At 43.5% G+C, this 17,417-nt stretch overlaps 1 protein-coding gene across 1 annotated transcript in view; it reads left to right on the plus strand.

Annotated features, from left to right (window-relative positions):
* The window catches only part of LOC130367587 (uncharacterized), a 95,181-nt gene extending 82,665 nt beyond the window's left edge, over positions 1-12,516 (plus strand). The window contains exons 9-11 of the mRNA XM_056570097.1: positions 1,209-1,255; positions 2,732-2,818; positions 12,089-12,516. Coding sequence (XP_056426072.1) covers positions 1,209-1,255; positions 2,732-2,818; positions 12,089-12,205 — 251 coding nt within the window. The 3' untranslated portion in view covers positions 12,206-12,516. The remainder of the gene's footprint in view (positions 1-1,208; positions 1,256-2,731; positions 2,819-12,088) is intronic.
* The last annotated feature ends 4,901 nt before the right edge of the window (positions 12,517-17,417 follow it).

Raw genomic sequence — 17,417 nt, forward strand, 5'->3', positions numbered from 1 at the left:
AATTGACATTTATTGCAGTCAAGTTCTAATTCCCATGTAATACCATTCACACATTTATACAAAGGAAAGACCGTTTTAGGAATGTTCCCTTGAACTGACAACTGGCGCAACTTCCATTAACGTTGATAAGAGTTACACATAATATATAAATTCCTCTCTTCGGCTTCTTCTGACTTCCTGACCACCTCCAGCCGGGAAGCCAAAATTTGAAAATAGGAATATCTATTCCATATGTACGAAAAATGTGGAAGACGGCACTTCAAAATAGTTTTCAAAACAAATAGTAAGTTTATTTACCCATGCAATACAAGTGATGCGACGTTTCGACCTCTACTAAGGCCTTTTTCAAGCATCAAGACCTCATTAGCGGTCAAAATGTTACATCCCTTATACTGCATGGGTGAATAAACCTTCTATTTGTTTTGAAAACAATTTTGGAGTGCCGTCTTCCACATTTTTTGTCTATTGCAATTTGACCGTGGTCAGGCCTTTAAAGGGGTACTCTGGCCCAAGACATCTTATCCCCTACCCAGTGGCAGGACCCCCGCAATCTAGCATGCGGTACCCACCTGTGACCACTGCAGGAAGCTCTGGGGGCCGTCATGCCCCCCTCCCATAGACTTGCATTGAGGGGGCGGGGCATGATGTCACACGGGTCAGAGTCGTGACATCACGATACTCCGTCCCCATGGTCGGGAAGCATAAGACTGAGAGCCTCTAGAGCTTTCTGCAGTGCTCACAGGTGGGTGCTGCATGCTAGATTGTTGGGGCCCCCAGCGGCGGGACCCCCACGATCAGACATCTTATCCCTTATCCTTTGGATAGGGGATAAGAGGTCTTGGGGGGGGGCAGAGTACCCCTTTAAGGACAGAGCGACCATTGACTTGGTAAAGTGCATAATCCATCCCCCATTTTTCTATTCCATATATACAGTGCTCTGGAACTAATGACACTGTACAAAATAATAAAATTAATAGTGAGTAACAACATCCTATTACAACCGGGGGTAGATTTAAATACGATTTAAGTACGCTCTGATTAGCTGGGCAATGATCAGAACCCATGATCCTCTCAGTGTTGCACCAAACCTGCTAATTCATGGAGATGAATCTTAGGCATATTTTACTCTTATAAGCTGCAAACCTCTAATTTATATGCGCATTTTCTATGACATTTTTTTTTACTTTATTTCTTCTTTGATTTTTCAGTGACATTTACTTTAGAAGAAAAACCTTATTGTGAGATCTCAACAAAGGTCAGAATATGGAATATCCGAAAACAGGAAAACTGATAATTTTTTGTGCATTGGCACAAAAACTAATTTGAGATAATCATGTACAGCCCCTTTAATTCTGTAGCCTAATATAAATATAGTGTACAGCCCACATATTATAGTTACCTGTTTCTGAAAGGGTTTATCCAGCTCCATTTTTTTCAATAAGGGGCGTCGGCTGTGTGCTAACATAAAATAATCCTGTACATACCTCCTTCACTCCCCTTGCTACCTCTGGTATCACAATGTCCAATTTACTATGAACTTCTCTTCTTAAAGCTGCAGTCAATATGTCACATTGCTGCTCAGCCAATCCCTGGCCACAGTGGTGTCCTGTCTTAGGTGGTGATTGGTTGAGCGGGAATGTGATCAATTTACAGCAGCTTCAGTAAAAAAAAGTTCACCGGAAGCAAAGTACCATGATATCAGAGGGGAGTGAGGGAGGTAAGTACAGGATTTTTATTTTTATTTTATCAAACGTTGTTGGATAACCTCTTTAAAGAGTAGCTGTCATCAAACGATATTTTCTAAACTAACTCAGGTTATATTCCCTAACTACTCCTAACATGCCCTTACACATTTTTTCAGAGCTTTATAAAGCGGTGTATCATACCTTTCCCTTTGCTCACATTGTGTGAGCTCCCGGCAGGAGAAAGTGGGCGTTCCCCAGCAGGCGGGATGTCACTAAAGCCTGCAAGAGCTGTGCCTTGCTATGCCTTGCACACACTTCCTGAGTTTGGTCTCCTACCAGGCTGGGAGGAGACCAAACTAACTGTTTGACTTGTGGCAGGGAACAGAACAGAGCCACCTAGTGGCCGTTTTTTCAATCACATTAAAAATATATAATGGTTGAGAATTTTAACAGCAAGTAAATAGCAAAGTGTCCTATAATTACATAAGGAACAATATATAAAAAGGTTGGTCACAGTTACTCTTTAACATTGGGTTGCTTCTTTAACATTGTATTACTGCTCTCATTTTGGGAGTCTATATGGCATTGGTAGACAGGGTGTCTATATGTGTGTAAGTAAACACAGACTTTACACACAAAATTAACTAATTTTCGATTTTTAAGACAGAGGTTGGGTTACTTCTGTCCAGTTAATCAATCAATCAATGACCAAGACTAGCAATACTAGCCCATAGGAAATACAGACTTGGTTATGTTATGGGTTCTACTCTTTTTCTGTAGTATGTTGAAAAGAAAAGCTTGGGCCAAATGTAAGTAATGAAACCCTAATAGGCTTCAAATTGTGCTGTAAAATAAGATATAACATTAGGTTTCTGGACATGAAACCCAGTATAATTTATATTATTCAAGTTCATCTTGTCTTTACCTACATTTTCTGTTTGTCAATTATGTTACAGTTTGAGATATTATCAGTTTTAGCCCAATTTAGGAATATAATATATGGTGATGATAAAGAAGACTGTAATCTGGATATTATCACCTTGTAGAACACAGAACATGATGAAGAAGCAGAGAGTAAGGAAGGAAAAATAGATAAGAAGAGGATGAAGAGTGAAAAAGATGATGAAGAGAGGGTAAGTACCAGCAGATCTACTCCTGACGGCAGGTCTTTTCCTCTGATTTCTGTATACAACTTTATTAGGGAACCTTGTGCTTGGAGGACAACAGTCTGCAGATTTTCTTATCTCCCAGTCAGTCCATGTTCACACAATGTTTTTGGTAGTATATTCGGCCATAAAATATTCAGCTGATTTTTATGAAAAAAAAATGGTGGAAAAAAATTGCCCACTTTTTTGCTGATTTTTGGCTGGAAATGTTGGTTAAAAAATGGCAGTTTTTTGGTTTGTAATCGGCCTAAACGGCGGATGGCCAACCATGATGCCGGTCCCTTCCTGTGCTAAAGTGCAATGGCTTTACACAAGGGTACACAAATAATACTAAAAAAAGTCGGCTACAGGTCAGAAACATACTGGGAAAACAACCAAACAACCAGTTAAACCAGACAGGATATAAATATACAAACAGGGCAGGATATAGCGTACTAATATACAGTTCAGAAACCGGAATCAAGATAAATGGCAGATATGAATAAATGAACAAGACTAGATATGGAAAAAGAATACAGCAGAAACCAGGAGATGTAGGGGATGAACAGATGAACTGACTGTCAAACACTAAACAGGTCAGGAAACATAGGACACTGTTCACACTGAACACAGAACACTCAATACAAACAGATAAAGTCCAGAGGACACAGATCAGTGAGAAAGGACAGAGGACACTATAGACCAATGGTAATGCACAGAGGACACTCTAGATAAGTCATCTTCTACACTATGATCAGTGCATGTACTAACTCACTAAAGATCTGAAATCATGAACTCTCTAGACTCCCCACTCCAAACATGGAGGGACATCAATACTAAATGATGTAGTCTGGCCTTGTGATGCTAATGGAGCCTGGGGTGTCAGTGCTTTGTGGGGTGCACAAATAAGATGTTGGGCAGACCATCTGATTGAATAGTATAGGCGTCACTAATAGGTTGTGAGCCAGTATGGACTCTTTTCTGTGATTTAAAGTAATTTTAATCCCATTTGTCAATAAATGTTATTGTCAAAAGAAACATGGCCAATAAAATATGTTTGTCCACTAATGGCTATGATACTTTTAAGCACAATAAAACTTATTATCAAAAAGAAAATAGACAGTTTTTGCTGTTTTTTAAAAATTTTTGTAGTAAAATGTGCACTTTACAGGCTCTTACAGCCTAATTCAATATAACCCAAAAAATGTTACAGCCAAAAAAATGGGTAGAAATACATTGTGTGAACATGGCTTCAAGTTCTCTGTAGAGTCACAAAGGCAGACGTGTGCCTGAGATAAAATCTGTCTAAAAGAATGAGACCCATAAGGGCGAGGCTTGTTCTTCTTTTTATTTAGGATTTAACTTTCTAAAAGCAGACGTGATTTCATAACTTATACTGAGGATATAGAGGGGCATTTACTAAGGGGTTTAGTCATTTTTTTCTGACTATATTTGGCGCTAAATTGTCGCGATTGCGCCTGCCCTATTTTTCGTGCGACTTTCTCTAGCAAGAGCTAGAAAGTCAATTTTTTTTTCCCGCTTAATTTACGCTAGTTTTCATTTTTGACTTGCAATGGTCAGGTATTTATTAACTGAGACAGTCGCAGTTGCGCAATAAACTGTCGCAACGGCCGTAAAAATTGACTAAATTTACTCCAGCTCCAACATGGAGCAGGAAAAGCTACTGCCGCCCAGGCTCCGACATACTTTCTCCCCGCTACCCTCACTGCGCTACCGGGACACTGCAGTGATTTACATTCCCCCTCTCACCTGCCAGCGCCACACAACTCCCATCTGTCTGTTAACTGTTGCAAGACTACAAGTCCCAGCATGCCCTTACAGTGAGGACACGTTGGGAGTTGTTGTCTTGTAGCAGCGGGAGCTGAGTGACGCGGGCGGGAGACAAGGGGAGATGTATATCAGTGTCCCCATAAGTGAGGGTAGCGGGGAGGCAGTATGAGGAGCCCGGGCGGCTGCACTGTAATGTCAGCCCGGGCTCCTGCCCTGACAGCCAAAGGCTTTGGCTGTCAGGGCACGCTGGGTGTTGTAGTTTTGTAACAGCTGGAGGGCCACAGTTTGCAGACCACTGGTTTGTGGTCTGTAAACTGTAGTCCTCCAGCTGTTGCAAAACTAAAAAGCTGAAGGGGACTGGCGAAGACGTTCACTTACCATTCCGAGGCTCCAGCGACGATCGCGCACTGTCGCGTGGCAGTGTCGTGCGGCGCTGAATCCTACGGAAGCCGGTAAGTTGCCCAAGCCCTAAAACAGTTTTTCCCAACCAGGGTGCCTCTGGCTGTCCAGGCATGCTGGGAGTTGTAGTTTTGCAACATCTGGAGGCACCCTGGTTTGGAAACATTGGCCTAAAACAGTGTTTCCCAACCAGGGTGCCTCCAGATGTTGCAAGACTACAACTCCCAGCATGCCTGGACAGCCTTTGGCTGTCCAGGAATGCTGGAATTTGCAGTTTTGCAACATCTGGAGGCACCCTGGTTGGGAAAGCACTGGCCTAAAACAGTGTTTCCCAACCAGGGTGCCTCCAGATGTTGCAAAACTACAACTCCCAGGTTGGGAAACACTGTGCCCGGCCTCCGCCCCACCTTACTGTAATGGCATGCTGGGACTTGTAGTCCTGCAGCTGGGGGCAGGGGACAAGCTTGTCACTTGCCCACACATCTCCTGCACCACACAACTACAACTCCCAGCATGTCCTTACTGTAAGGGCATGCTGGCAGTTGCAGTCGTGCGGGCGGGAGATGTATGAGCAGGTGATAATAAATGTACTAACCCATTTTTTTTTCTTCTTGTTTCAGATCCGTGTATCCTGTGGACTCCTTTGGATTCGGTGGACTACTTCGATGACCAGCGTTTTTCTTTGTTTGATTTTTATAAAATGGTTAACGAGGGCTTGTGGGGGAGTGTTTTTTGTAATAACATTTTTTTAAAACCTGTTGTGTTTTTTCCTTACTTTAGTAAGGTTTAGTTTAGTAGTGGAATCTGTCTTATAGATGGAGTCCATTACTAAGCTGGGCTTAGCGTTAGCCACAAAAACAGCTAGCGCTAACCCCCAATTATTACCCCGGTACCCAACGCCACAGGGGTGCCGGGAAGAGCCGGTACCAACAGGCCCGGAGAGTCAAAAATGGCGCACCTGGGCCTAGGCGGTAACAGGCTGGCGTTATTTAGGCTGGGGAGGGCCAGTAACAATGGTCCTTGCCCACCCTGGTAACATCAGGCTGTTGCTGTTTGGTTGGTATTTGGCTGAGAATAAAAATAGGGGGGACCCTATGCGGTTTTCTTTAAATAAATAATTAAATATAAAAAAAAAAAAAAAACACATAGGGTTCCCCCTATTTTTATTCTCAGCCAAATACCAACCAAACAGTAACAGCCTGACGTAACCAGGGTGGGCGAGGACCATTGTTACTGGCCCTCCCAAGCCTAAATAACGATAGCCTGTTACCGCCTAGGCCCAGCAGCGCAATTTTTGACGCTCCGGGCCTGTTGGTAATGGCTCTTCCGGCACCCCTGTGGCGTTGGGTACCGGGGTAATAATTGGGGGTTAGCGCTAGCTGTTTTTGTGGCTAACGCTAAGCCCGGCTTAGTAATGGACTATGTCTGTAAGACAGCTTCCACTACTAAGCCTGTCCAGTAAAGTAAAAAAAAAAAAAAAAAACACAACAGGTTTAAAAAAAAATTTATTACAAAAAAACACTCCCCCACAAGCCTTCGTTAACCATTTTATTAACATCAAGCAAAGAAAAACGCTGGTCATTCAAGTAGTCCACCGAATCCGAAGGAGTCCACAGGATACACGGATCTGTAGAAGAAGTAACAAAAAAACAATAAAAAAACAAAGTGTAAGTACATTTAGGGAGAAAAAACAGTGTTAAAAAATGTAATAAACACACACACACACACACACTAAATGCCGTTTACCACTATTCTGAGCCATGACTACAATTTAGTTATTGAATTATTTAGATGTGGTGAAAAAGCTAAAAAACTCAAAAACAAAAGATCCAGAAGGAAACTGTCACGATGCCGGCTGGCAGGTAGTGGATCCTCTGTGCCAGAGAGGGATGGCGAGGACCGCGCTAGTGGACCGGTTCTAAGCCACTACAGGTTTTCACCAGAGCCCGCCGCAAAGCGGGATGGTCTTGCTGCGGCGGTAGTGACCAGGTCGTATCCACTAGCAACGGCTCACCTCTCTGACTGCTGAAGATAGGCGAGGTACAAGGGAGTAGGCAGAAGCAAAGTCGGACGTAGCAGAAGGTCGGGGGCAGGCGGCAAGGTTCGTAGTCAGGGGAGATAGCAGAAGTTCTGGTACACAGGCTTTAAACACACAAAACGCTTTCACTAGGCACAAGGGCAACAAGATCCGGCAAGGGAGTGCAAGGGAGGAGACCAGATATAGCCAGGGAGCAGGTGGGAGCCAATTAAGCTAATTGGGCCAGGCACCAATCATTGGTGCACTGGCCCTTTAAGTCTCAGGGAGCTGGCGCGCGCGCGCCCTAGAGAGCGGAGCCGCGCGCGCCAGCACATGACAGCAGGGGACGGGAACGGGTAAGTGACCTGGGATGCGATTCGCGAGCGGGCGCGTCCCGCTGTGCGAATCGCATCCCCAACGGCCATGACAGAGCAGCGCTCCCGGTCAGCGGGACTGACCGGGGAGCTGCAGGGAGAAAGACGCCGTGAGCGCTCCGGGGAGGAGCGGGGGCCCGGAGCGCTAGGCGTAACAGTACCCCCCCCCCTTAGGTCTCCCCTTCTCTTTGTCCGGTAACTGCCTCCCCTGGGATGAGGACACCGGGAAAGGATGGAGGGATTCCTCAACGGCAGGCAGAACAGCAGGAGTAGGAATGGGGAGAGAGGGCAGAGGGCGAGACCTGGCACGGGGCAGTGTGACACCAGGACGAGGGCCATGAGGGGACACAGAGGCTTGCCTGATGGGACTGGGAGGGGGGGAGAGGCATTTCCTGTGGCAGGCAGAGTCCTTAATGACCTTAGGGGGACCGGATACAGGGGGAACCACAGGGTCACGGCAGGGAGTACTGGGAACCGGTTGAAGGCAGTCCTTGGAACAAGAGGGACCCCAACTCTTGATCTCCCCAGTGGACCAATCCAGGGTTGGGGAATGGTGTTGAAGCCAGGGTAGTCCAAGGAGAACTTCAGAAGTGCAATTAGGAAGGACAAAAAATACAATTTCCTTGTGATGAGGTCCGATGCACATTAGGAGGGGCTCCGTGCGGTAACGCACGGTGCAATCCAACCTGGCTCCGTTGACCGCGGAAATGTGGAGTGGCTTGACAAGACGGGTCACCGGAATGCGGAATTTATTCACTAAGGACTCCCGAATAAAATTCCCAGAAGCTCCAGAGTCCAGGCAGGCCACGGCTGAGAGGGGAGAGCTGGCTGAAGTAGAAATCCGAACAGGCACCGTGAGACGTGGAGAAGCCGACTTAGCATCAAGAGACGCCACACCCACGAGAGCTGGGTGCGAGCGTGCGTTTCCCAGACGTGGAGGACGGATTGGGCAATCCACCAAAAAATGTTCAGTACTGGCACAGTACAGACAAAGATTCTCTTCCTTACGGCGATTCCTCTCTTCCAGGGTCAGGCGAGACCGATCCACTTGCATGGCCTCCTCGGCGGGAGGCCTAGGCGCAGATTGCAGTGGAGACTGTGGGAGAGGTGTCCAGAGATCTAAGTCTTTTTCCTGGCGGAGCTCTTGATGCCTCTCAGAAAAACGCATGTCAATGCGAGTGGCTAGATGAATGAGTTCATGCAGGTTAGCAGGAGTCTCTCGTGCGGCCAGAACATCTTTAATGTTGCTGGATAGGCCTTTTTTAAAGGTCGCGCAGAGAGCCTCATTATTCCAGGATAGTTCAGAAGCAAGAGTACGGAATTGTATGGCGTACTCGCCAACGGAGGAATTACCCTGGACCAGGTTCAGCAGGGCAGTCTCAGCAGAAGAGGCTCGGGCAGGTTCCTCAAAGACACTTCGAATTTCCGAGAAGAAGGAGTGTACAGAGGCAGTGACGGGGTCATTGCGGTCCCAGAGCGGTGTGGCCCATGACAGGGCTTTTCCAGACAGAAGGCTGACTACGAAAGCCACCTTAGACCTTTCAGTAGGAAACTGGTCCGACATCATCTCCAAGTGCAGGGAACATTGCGAAAGAAAGCCACGGCAAAACTTAGAGTCCCCATTAAATTTGTCCGGCAAGGACAGGCGGAGGCTAGGAGTGGCCACTCGCTGCGGAAGGGGTGCAGGAGCTGGCGGAGGAGATGGTTGTTGCTGCTGTAGCTGTGACTGTACTTGCTGTAGTTGTGACTGGAGTTGCTGTGTCATGGTGGTCAAGTACGACAGCTGGTGATCTTGTTGGGCGATCTGACGAGCTTGCTGGGCGACCAGCGTAGGGAGGTCAGCGACAACTGGCAGAGGAACTTCAGCGGGATCCATGGCCGGATCTACTGTCACGATGCCGGCTGGCAGGTAGTGGATCCTCTGTGCCAGAGAGGGATGGCGAGGACCGCGCTAGTGGACCGGTTCTAAGCCACTACAGGTTTTCACCAGAGCCCGCCGCAAAGCGGGATGGTCTTGCTGCGGCGGTAGTGACCAGGTCGTATCCACTAGCAACGGCTCACCTCTCTGACTGCTGAAGATAGGCGAGGTACAAGGGAGTAGGCAGAAGCAAAGTCGGACGTAGCAGAAGGTCGGGGGCAGGCGGCAAGGTTCGTAGTCAGGGGAGATAGCAGAAGTTCTGGTACACAGGCTTTAAACACACAAAACGCTTTCACTAGGCACAAGGGCAACAAGATCCGGCAAGGGAGTGCAAGGGAGGAGACCAGATATAGCCAGGGAGCAGGTGGGAGCCAATTAAGCTAATTGGGCCAGGCACCAATCATTGGTGCACTGGCCCTTTAAGTCTCAGGGAGCTGGCGCGCGCGCGCCCTAGAGAGCGAAGCCGCGCGCGCCAGCACATGACAGCAGGGGACGGGAACGGGTAAGTGACCTGGGATGCGATTCGCGAGCGGGCGCGTCCCGCTGTGCGAATCGCATCCCCAACGGCCATGACAGAGCAGCGCTCCCGGTCAGCGGGACTGACCGGGGAGCTGCAGGGAGAAAGACGCCGTGAGCGCTCCGGGGAGGAGCGGGGGCCCGGAGCGCTAGGCGTAACAGAAACCTAGCAGCCAAACCTATTCAGACAGCAGGAAAAAGGAACAGACTATTTTTTCTACTACATGAAGTAAATTTCCCACTTTTGCCTATGTGTGCCAAATTTATTAATGCCGTGCAACAATTTAGTAAATTTGTCGAAGTAGAAAAAAACAGGGTAAAAACCAGACTACATAGTAAAAGATTAGTAAATGCCCCTAATAGAGAGGACTGAGCGAAAGTAAAGTTATGTGGTTAAAGTAACATCAGTGGAAAATGGCCAGTGGCTAAAAAGCGAAGCAAAACTGGCTTAATTGTCCATAGCAACTTATCACAGCCCAGCCTATAGTAACCAAAGCACAGCCCATAGCAACCAAGTACATTACAGCCCATGACAATCAGTCACAGCGCAGCCCAAAGCAACCAATCACAGCTCGGCTTTCTTTTTCAAGAGACAAAATTAAAATGTGCTTTTTACACCTGTAGCAGATTTACAGCAGCGGAAATTCTACTGATGAAAATCTGCCACAGAAGGCCCTATTAAAACTTGTAGCTGGAAACACACTTTGTCCTTTATAGTATTTCATAGAATGTATTAGAACTGGGTCACAAATTCAGCTTAAAGTGTTCTTGCCATTTAGAAAAAACTTTTGACATGTCAACAACCTGTTAATAAATGGCCTTTTTTCAACTTTTTTTTTGTAAAATATATGGTTACTCAAAGGTTTTTTGTAAAATATATGGTCACTCAAAGCCACTGATGGTCGTATAGGCATGGCGCGAGGTACGCGATGCCCCACCACCATCACGCCCACCCCCATGCCTACCCGGTATGTCAGTGCTGGGACCGCTGTGTGATTGACACACAGGTCCCAACGCATGCGCCCTTCAGCTAATCTAACGCAGGCGCACTGAGGAGGAAGACGGCGGAGGGAGCGAGCGCTTGCTGGATGACACACAGTGGCGCGCACATTAGATTAGCTGAAGGGCGCATGCGCTGGGACCTGTGTGTCGGGGTAGGCGTGGGGGTGGGCATGGTGGCGGCGGGGCATCGCGTACCTCGCACCACGCCTACCCCATTGTCAGTGGCTTTGAATTTTTGGTGTCATGAAAGCCTACAAATATCAGGTAAAAACATTGCTATACACTCCACCTGCACACAGTACAGATTTCATGACAGTTGCGCTTTAACAGATCTTTGACTTAGTAGAAAATGTGTTAAAGCTTTTCGTCATAAACACTAATGGTTTCATACAGGACACCACCGACTTTTTCTACAAACTCAGATTACAAATTTGCCTGTCGACTCCATACTGGTTACAATGGATGTAGAATTTCTGTACGGTATAATCCCAAACAAAGATGGAATTGATGCCTGCTTCTTGTTCCTCTTATCCCAAACCGGCAACTAAATATAGCACTCAAATCCTTATCAAACTCATAGCCTTCATCCTTACACAAAACCACTGCAGTTTCCATGGTAACACATGCCTACATACAATGGGCACAGGTAACAAATACCTACATACAATGGGCACTGCTATGGGGAACAGGATGGCACCACCATATGCCAATCTATTCATGGTTTACCTAGAACAACAATTTTTAGATATACAACTTCACAAACTCTACAGATACTACTGCTACATAGATGATGTTTTTATTATTTAGACAGAAGTAAAAAAAATAAAAATAAACTCGGTTAGTTGTCAGAAATGCTTTTGACTAGATAAAAAGATACAAAAGTTTGTTGTTTCAAAATTCTAAATGGGTACTCCGCTGCTCAGCGTTTGGAACAAACTGTTCCGAACTTCCGAATGCTGGAGTCACTACCAGGAGCTCGTGATGCCATAACCCCGCCCCATTGTAGTGTCACGCCCCCTCAATGCAAGTCTATGGGAGGGGGCGTGACAGCCTTCACATCCCCTCCCATAGACTTACATTGAGGGGGTGCGACGTGACTTAATGAGGGGGCAGGGCTATGACATCACAAGCTCCCCGCGCCGGCTCCATCGTTCGGAACAGTTTGTTCCAAACACTGAGCAGTGGAGTATCCATTTAAATGTATTTACTATCATTAATACATATTTTATTTATCTACCCAGGAGAACATTCTCTATTCAGAACTAAACAAAACCAAACTGCAACAAAGAAGCCCATCTCCGTACCAAAGACCGGAAGAAGACACTGTCTATACCACTGTCAGAGGTAGAAATGTGTGATACAGCGGATAGTACTTCTAAAATAAGGAACTCTCCAACTCTGTATAACCGCATCTCTATTCCATTATTTTTATAAGTTAAGGCCAACGTGTTTCGGATGTCTCATACTTACTCATGACTGTATGTTAATTTTAGATGTGCATAGAGAAAGTGCACACAACATTCTGAATTAATATTTCAATTCATGACCCCCTAGGTCCCAAGGACTGTATACACGTGCATGGCTCCAAGGATTGTATACATGTACATGATCCCAAGGATTGTATACACATACATGGTCCCAAGGATTGTATACATGTACATGGTCTCTAGGATTGTATACACATACATGATCTCTAGGATTGTATACACATATATGATCTCTAGGATTGTATACACATACATGGTCTCTAGGATTGTATACACATACATGGTCTCTAGGATTGTATACACATACATGGTCTCTAGGATTGTATACACATATATGGCCCCAAGGATTGTATATACATACATGGTCTCTGGGATTGTATATGCACATACATGGCTCCAAGGATTGTATACACATACATGGTCTCTAGGATTGTATACACATCCATGGTCTCTAGGATTGTATACACATACATGGTCTCTAGGATTGTATACACATACATGGTCTCTAGGATTCTGTACACATACATGGTCTCTAGGATTGTATACACATACATGGTCTCTAGGATTGTATACACATACATGGTCTCTAGGATTGTATACACATACATGGTCTCTAGGATTGTATACACATACACGGTCTCTAGGATTGTATACACATACATGGTCTCTAGGATTGTATACACATACATGGTCTCTAGGATTGTATACACATACATGGTCTCTAGTATTGTATACACATACATGGTCTCTAGGATTGTATACACATACATGGTCTCTAGGATTGTATAGACATTCATGGTCTCTAGGATTGTATACACATACATGGTCTCTAGGATTGTATACACGTACATGGTTCCAAGTATTGTATACACGTACATGGTCTCTAGGATTGTATACACGTACATGGTCTCTAGGATTGCATATACATACATGGCTCCAAGGATTGTATACACCTACATGGTCTCTAGGATTGTATACATGTACATGGTTCCAAGTATTGTATACACATACATGGTCTCTAGGATTGTATACATGTACATGATCCCAAGGATTGTATACACATACATGATCCCAAGGATTGTATACACATACATGGTCCCAAGGATTGTATACACATACATGGTCCCAAGGATTGTATACACATACATGGTCTCTAGGATTGTATAGACATACATGGTCTCTAGGATTGTATACACATACATGATCTCTAGGATTGTATACACATACATGGTCTCTAGGATTGTATAGACATACATGGTCTCTAGGATTGTATAGACATACATGGTCTCTAGGATTGTATACACATACATGGTCTCTAGGATTGTATACACGTACATGGTCGCTAGGATTGTATACACATACATGATCTCTAGGATTGTATGCACATACATGATCTCTAGGATTGTATACACATACATGATCTCTAGGATTGTATACACATACATGATCTCTAGGATTGTATACACATACATGATCTCTAGGATTGTATACACATACATGATCTCTAGGATTGTATACACGTACATGGTCTCTAGGATTGTATACACATACATGGTCTCTAGGATTGTATACACATACATGGTCTCTAGTATTGTATACACATACATGGTCTCTAGTATTGTATACACGTACATGGTCTCTAGGATTGTATATACGTACATGGTCTCTAGGATTGCATATACATACATGGTCTCTAGGATTGTATACACGTACATGGTCTCTAGGATTGTATACACATACATGGTCTCTAGGATTGTATATACATACATGGTCTCTAGGATTGTATGCACGTACATGGTCTCTAGGATTGTATACACATACATGGTCTCTAGGATTGTATACACATACATGATCTCTAGGATTGTATACACGTACATGGTCTCTAGGATTGTATACACATACATGATCTCTAGGATTGTATACACATACATGGTCTCTAGGATTGCATATACATACATGGTCTCTAGGATTGCATATACATACATGGTCTCTAGGATTGTATACACGTACATGGTCTCTAGAATTGTATACACATACATGGTCTCTAGGATTGTATATACATACATGGTCTCTAGGATTGTATACACATACATGATCTCTAGGATTGTATACACATACATGGTCTCTAGGATTGTATAGACATACATGGTCTCTAGGATTGTATAGACATACATGGTCTCTAGGATTGTATACACATACATGGTCTCTAGGATTGTATACACGTACATGGTCGCTAGGATTGTATACACATACATGATCTCTAGGATTGTATGCACATACATGATCTCTAGGATTGTATACACATACATGATCTCTAGGATTGTATACACATACATGATCTCTAGGATTGTATACACATACATGATCTCTAGGATTGTATACACATACATGATCTCTAGGATTGTATACACGTACATGGTCTCTAGGATTGTATATACATACATGGTCTCTAGGATTGTATACACATACATGGTCTCTAGTATTGTATACACATACATGGTCTCTAGTATTGTATACACGTACATGGTCTCTAGGATTGTATATACGTACATGGTCTCTAGGATTGCATATACATACATGGTCTCTAGGATTGTATACACGTACATGGTCTCTAGGATTGTATACACATACATGGTCTCTAGGATTGTATATACATACATGGTCTCTAGGATTGTATGCACGTACATGGTCTCTAGGATTGTATACACATACATGGTCTCTAGGATTGTATACACATACATGATCTCTAGGATTGTATACACGTACATGGTCTCTAGGATTGTATACACATACATGATCTCTAGGATTGTATACACATACATGGTCTCTAGGATTGCATATACATACATGGTCTCTAGGATTGCATATACATACATGGTCTCTAGGATTGTATACACGTACATGGTCTCTAGGATTGTATACACATACATGGTCTCTAGGATTGTATATACATACATGGTCTCTAGGATTGTATGCACGTACATGGTCTCTAGGATTGTATACACATACATGATCTCTAGGATTGTATACACGTACATGGTCTCTAGGATTGTATACACATACATGGTCTCTAGGATTGTATACACATACATGGTCTCTAGGATTGTATACACATACATGGTCTCTAGGATTGTATACACATACATGGTCTCTAGGATTGTATACACATACATGGTCTCTAGGATTGTATACACATACATGGTCTCTAGGATTGTGTACACATACATGATCTCTAGGATTGTATACACATACATGGTCTCTAGGATTGTATACACATACATGATCTCTAGGATTGTATACACATACATGGTCTCTAAGATTGTATACACGTACATGGTCTCTAGGATTGTATACACATACATGGTCTCTAGGATTGTATACACGTACATGGTCTCTAGGATTGTATACACATACATGGTCTCTAGGATTGTATACACATACATGGTCTCTAGGATTGTATACACATACATGGTCTCTAGGATTGTATACACATACATGGTCTCTAGGATTGTATACACATACATGGTCTCTAGTATTGTATACACATACATGGTCTCTAGGATTGTATACACATACATGATCTCTAGGATTGTATACACATACATGGTCTCTAGGATTGTATACACATACATGGTCTCTAGGATTGTGTACACATACATGATCTCTAGGATTGTATACACATACATGGTCTCTAGGATTGTATACACATACATGATCTCTAGGATTGTATACACATACATGGTCTCTAGGATTGTATACACATACATGGTCTCTAGGATTGTATACACATACATGGTCTCTAGGATTGTATACACATACATGGTCTCTAGTATTGTATACACATACATGGTCTCTAGGATTGTATACACATACATGATCTCTAGGATTGTATACACATACATGGTCTCTAGGATTGTATACACATACATGGTCTGTAGGATTGTGTACACATACATGATCTCTAGGATTGTATACACATACATGGTCTCTAGGATTGTATACACATACATGATCTCTAGGATTGTATACACGTACATGGTCTCTAGGATTGTATACACATACATGGTCTCTAGGATTGTGTACACATACATGATCTCTAGGATTGTATACACATACATGGTCTCTAGGATTGTATACACATACATGATCTCTAGGATTGTATACACATACATGGTCTCTAGGATTGTATACACATACATGGTCTCTAGGATTGTATACACATACATGGTCTCTAGGATTGTATACACATACATGGTCTCTAGTATTGTATACACATACATGGTCTCTAGGATTGTATACACATACATGGTCTCTAGGATTGTATACACATACATGATCTCTAGGATTGTATACACATACATGGTCTCTAGGATTGTATACACATACATGGTCTCTAGGATTGTATACACATACATGGTCTCTAGGATTGTGTACACATACATGATCTCTAGGATTGTATACACATACATGGTCTCTAGGATTGTATACACATACATGGTCTCTAGGATTGTATACACATACATGGTCTCTAGGATTGTATACACATACATGGTCTCTAGGATTGTATACACATACATGGTCTCTAGGATTGTATACACGTACATGGTCTCTAGGATTACATACATTTATATCGGGCATGTATGAAGGAAGTCTCTCCCTTTTCCACCATTCTCCATATGTAGACAAACACAGAGGACTTACATCTATTAATGAAGGATACAATAGGATTTACGCCACTAGAGTAGCATTCAAACTTTAGACTTTAGTTGAAGTAATTAAATTACAGTAAATAAAAACATTTATTGTACAGGATTTTTGCAATATCATACAGCAAAAGGATAACAAACCTGCCTTCTATAAAGATATGTATTTTTCTCCTGCCACAAATGTATGTATCTGATCACTAGAATTAATGTTAACAATTTTCAGACATAAAATATTTCCTTCAGCAAAGTGAGGATATAGACACCTTGTGTTTGGATTCTCATTATTTTCATTTTTATTAATAAAAAAAAAAATGGTGACATTGTGTTTTAAATGGTTTTGTTCACATTTTCTGCATTGTTTGCCTTCACATTTTTTT

The sequence above is a fragment of the Hyla sarda genome, chromosome 4 (genome assembly GCF_029499605.1).
Source record: "Hyla sarda isolate aHylSar1 chromosome 4, aHylSar1.hap1, whole genome shotgun sequence".
Taxonomy (NCBI): domain Eukaryota; kingdom Metazoa; phylum Chordata; class Amphibia; order Anura; family Hylidae; genus Hyla; species Hyla sarda.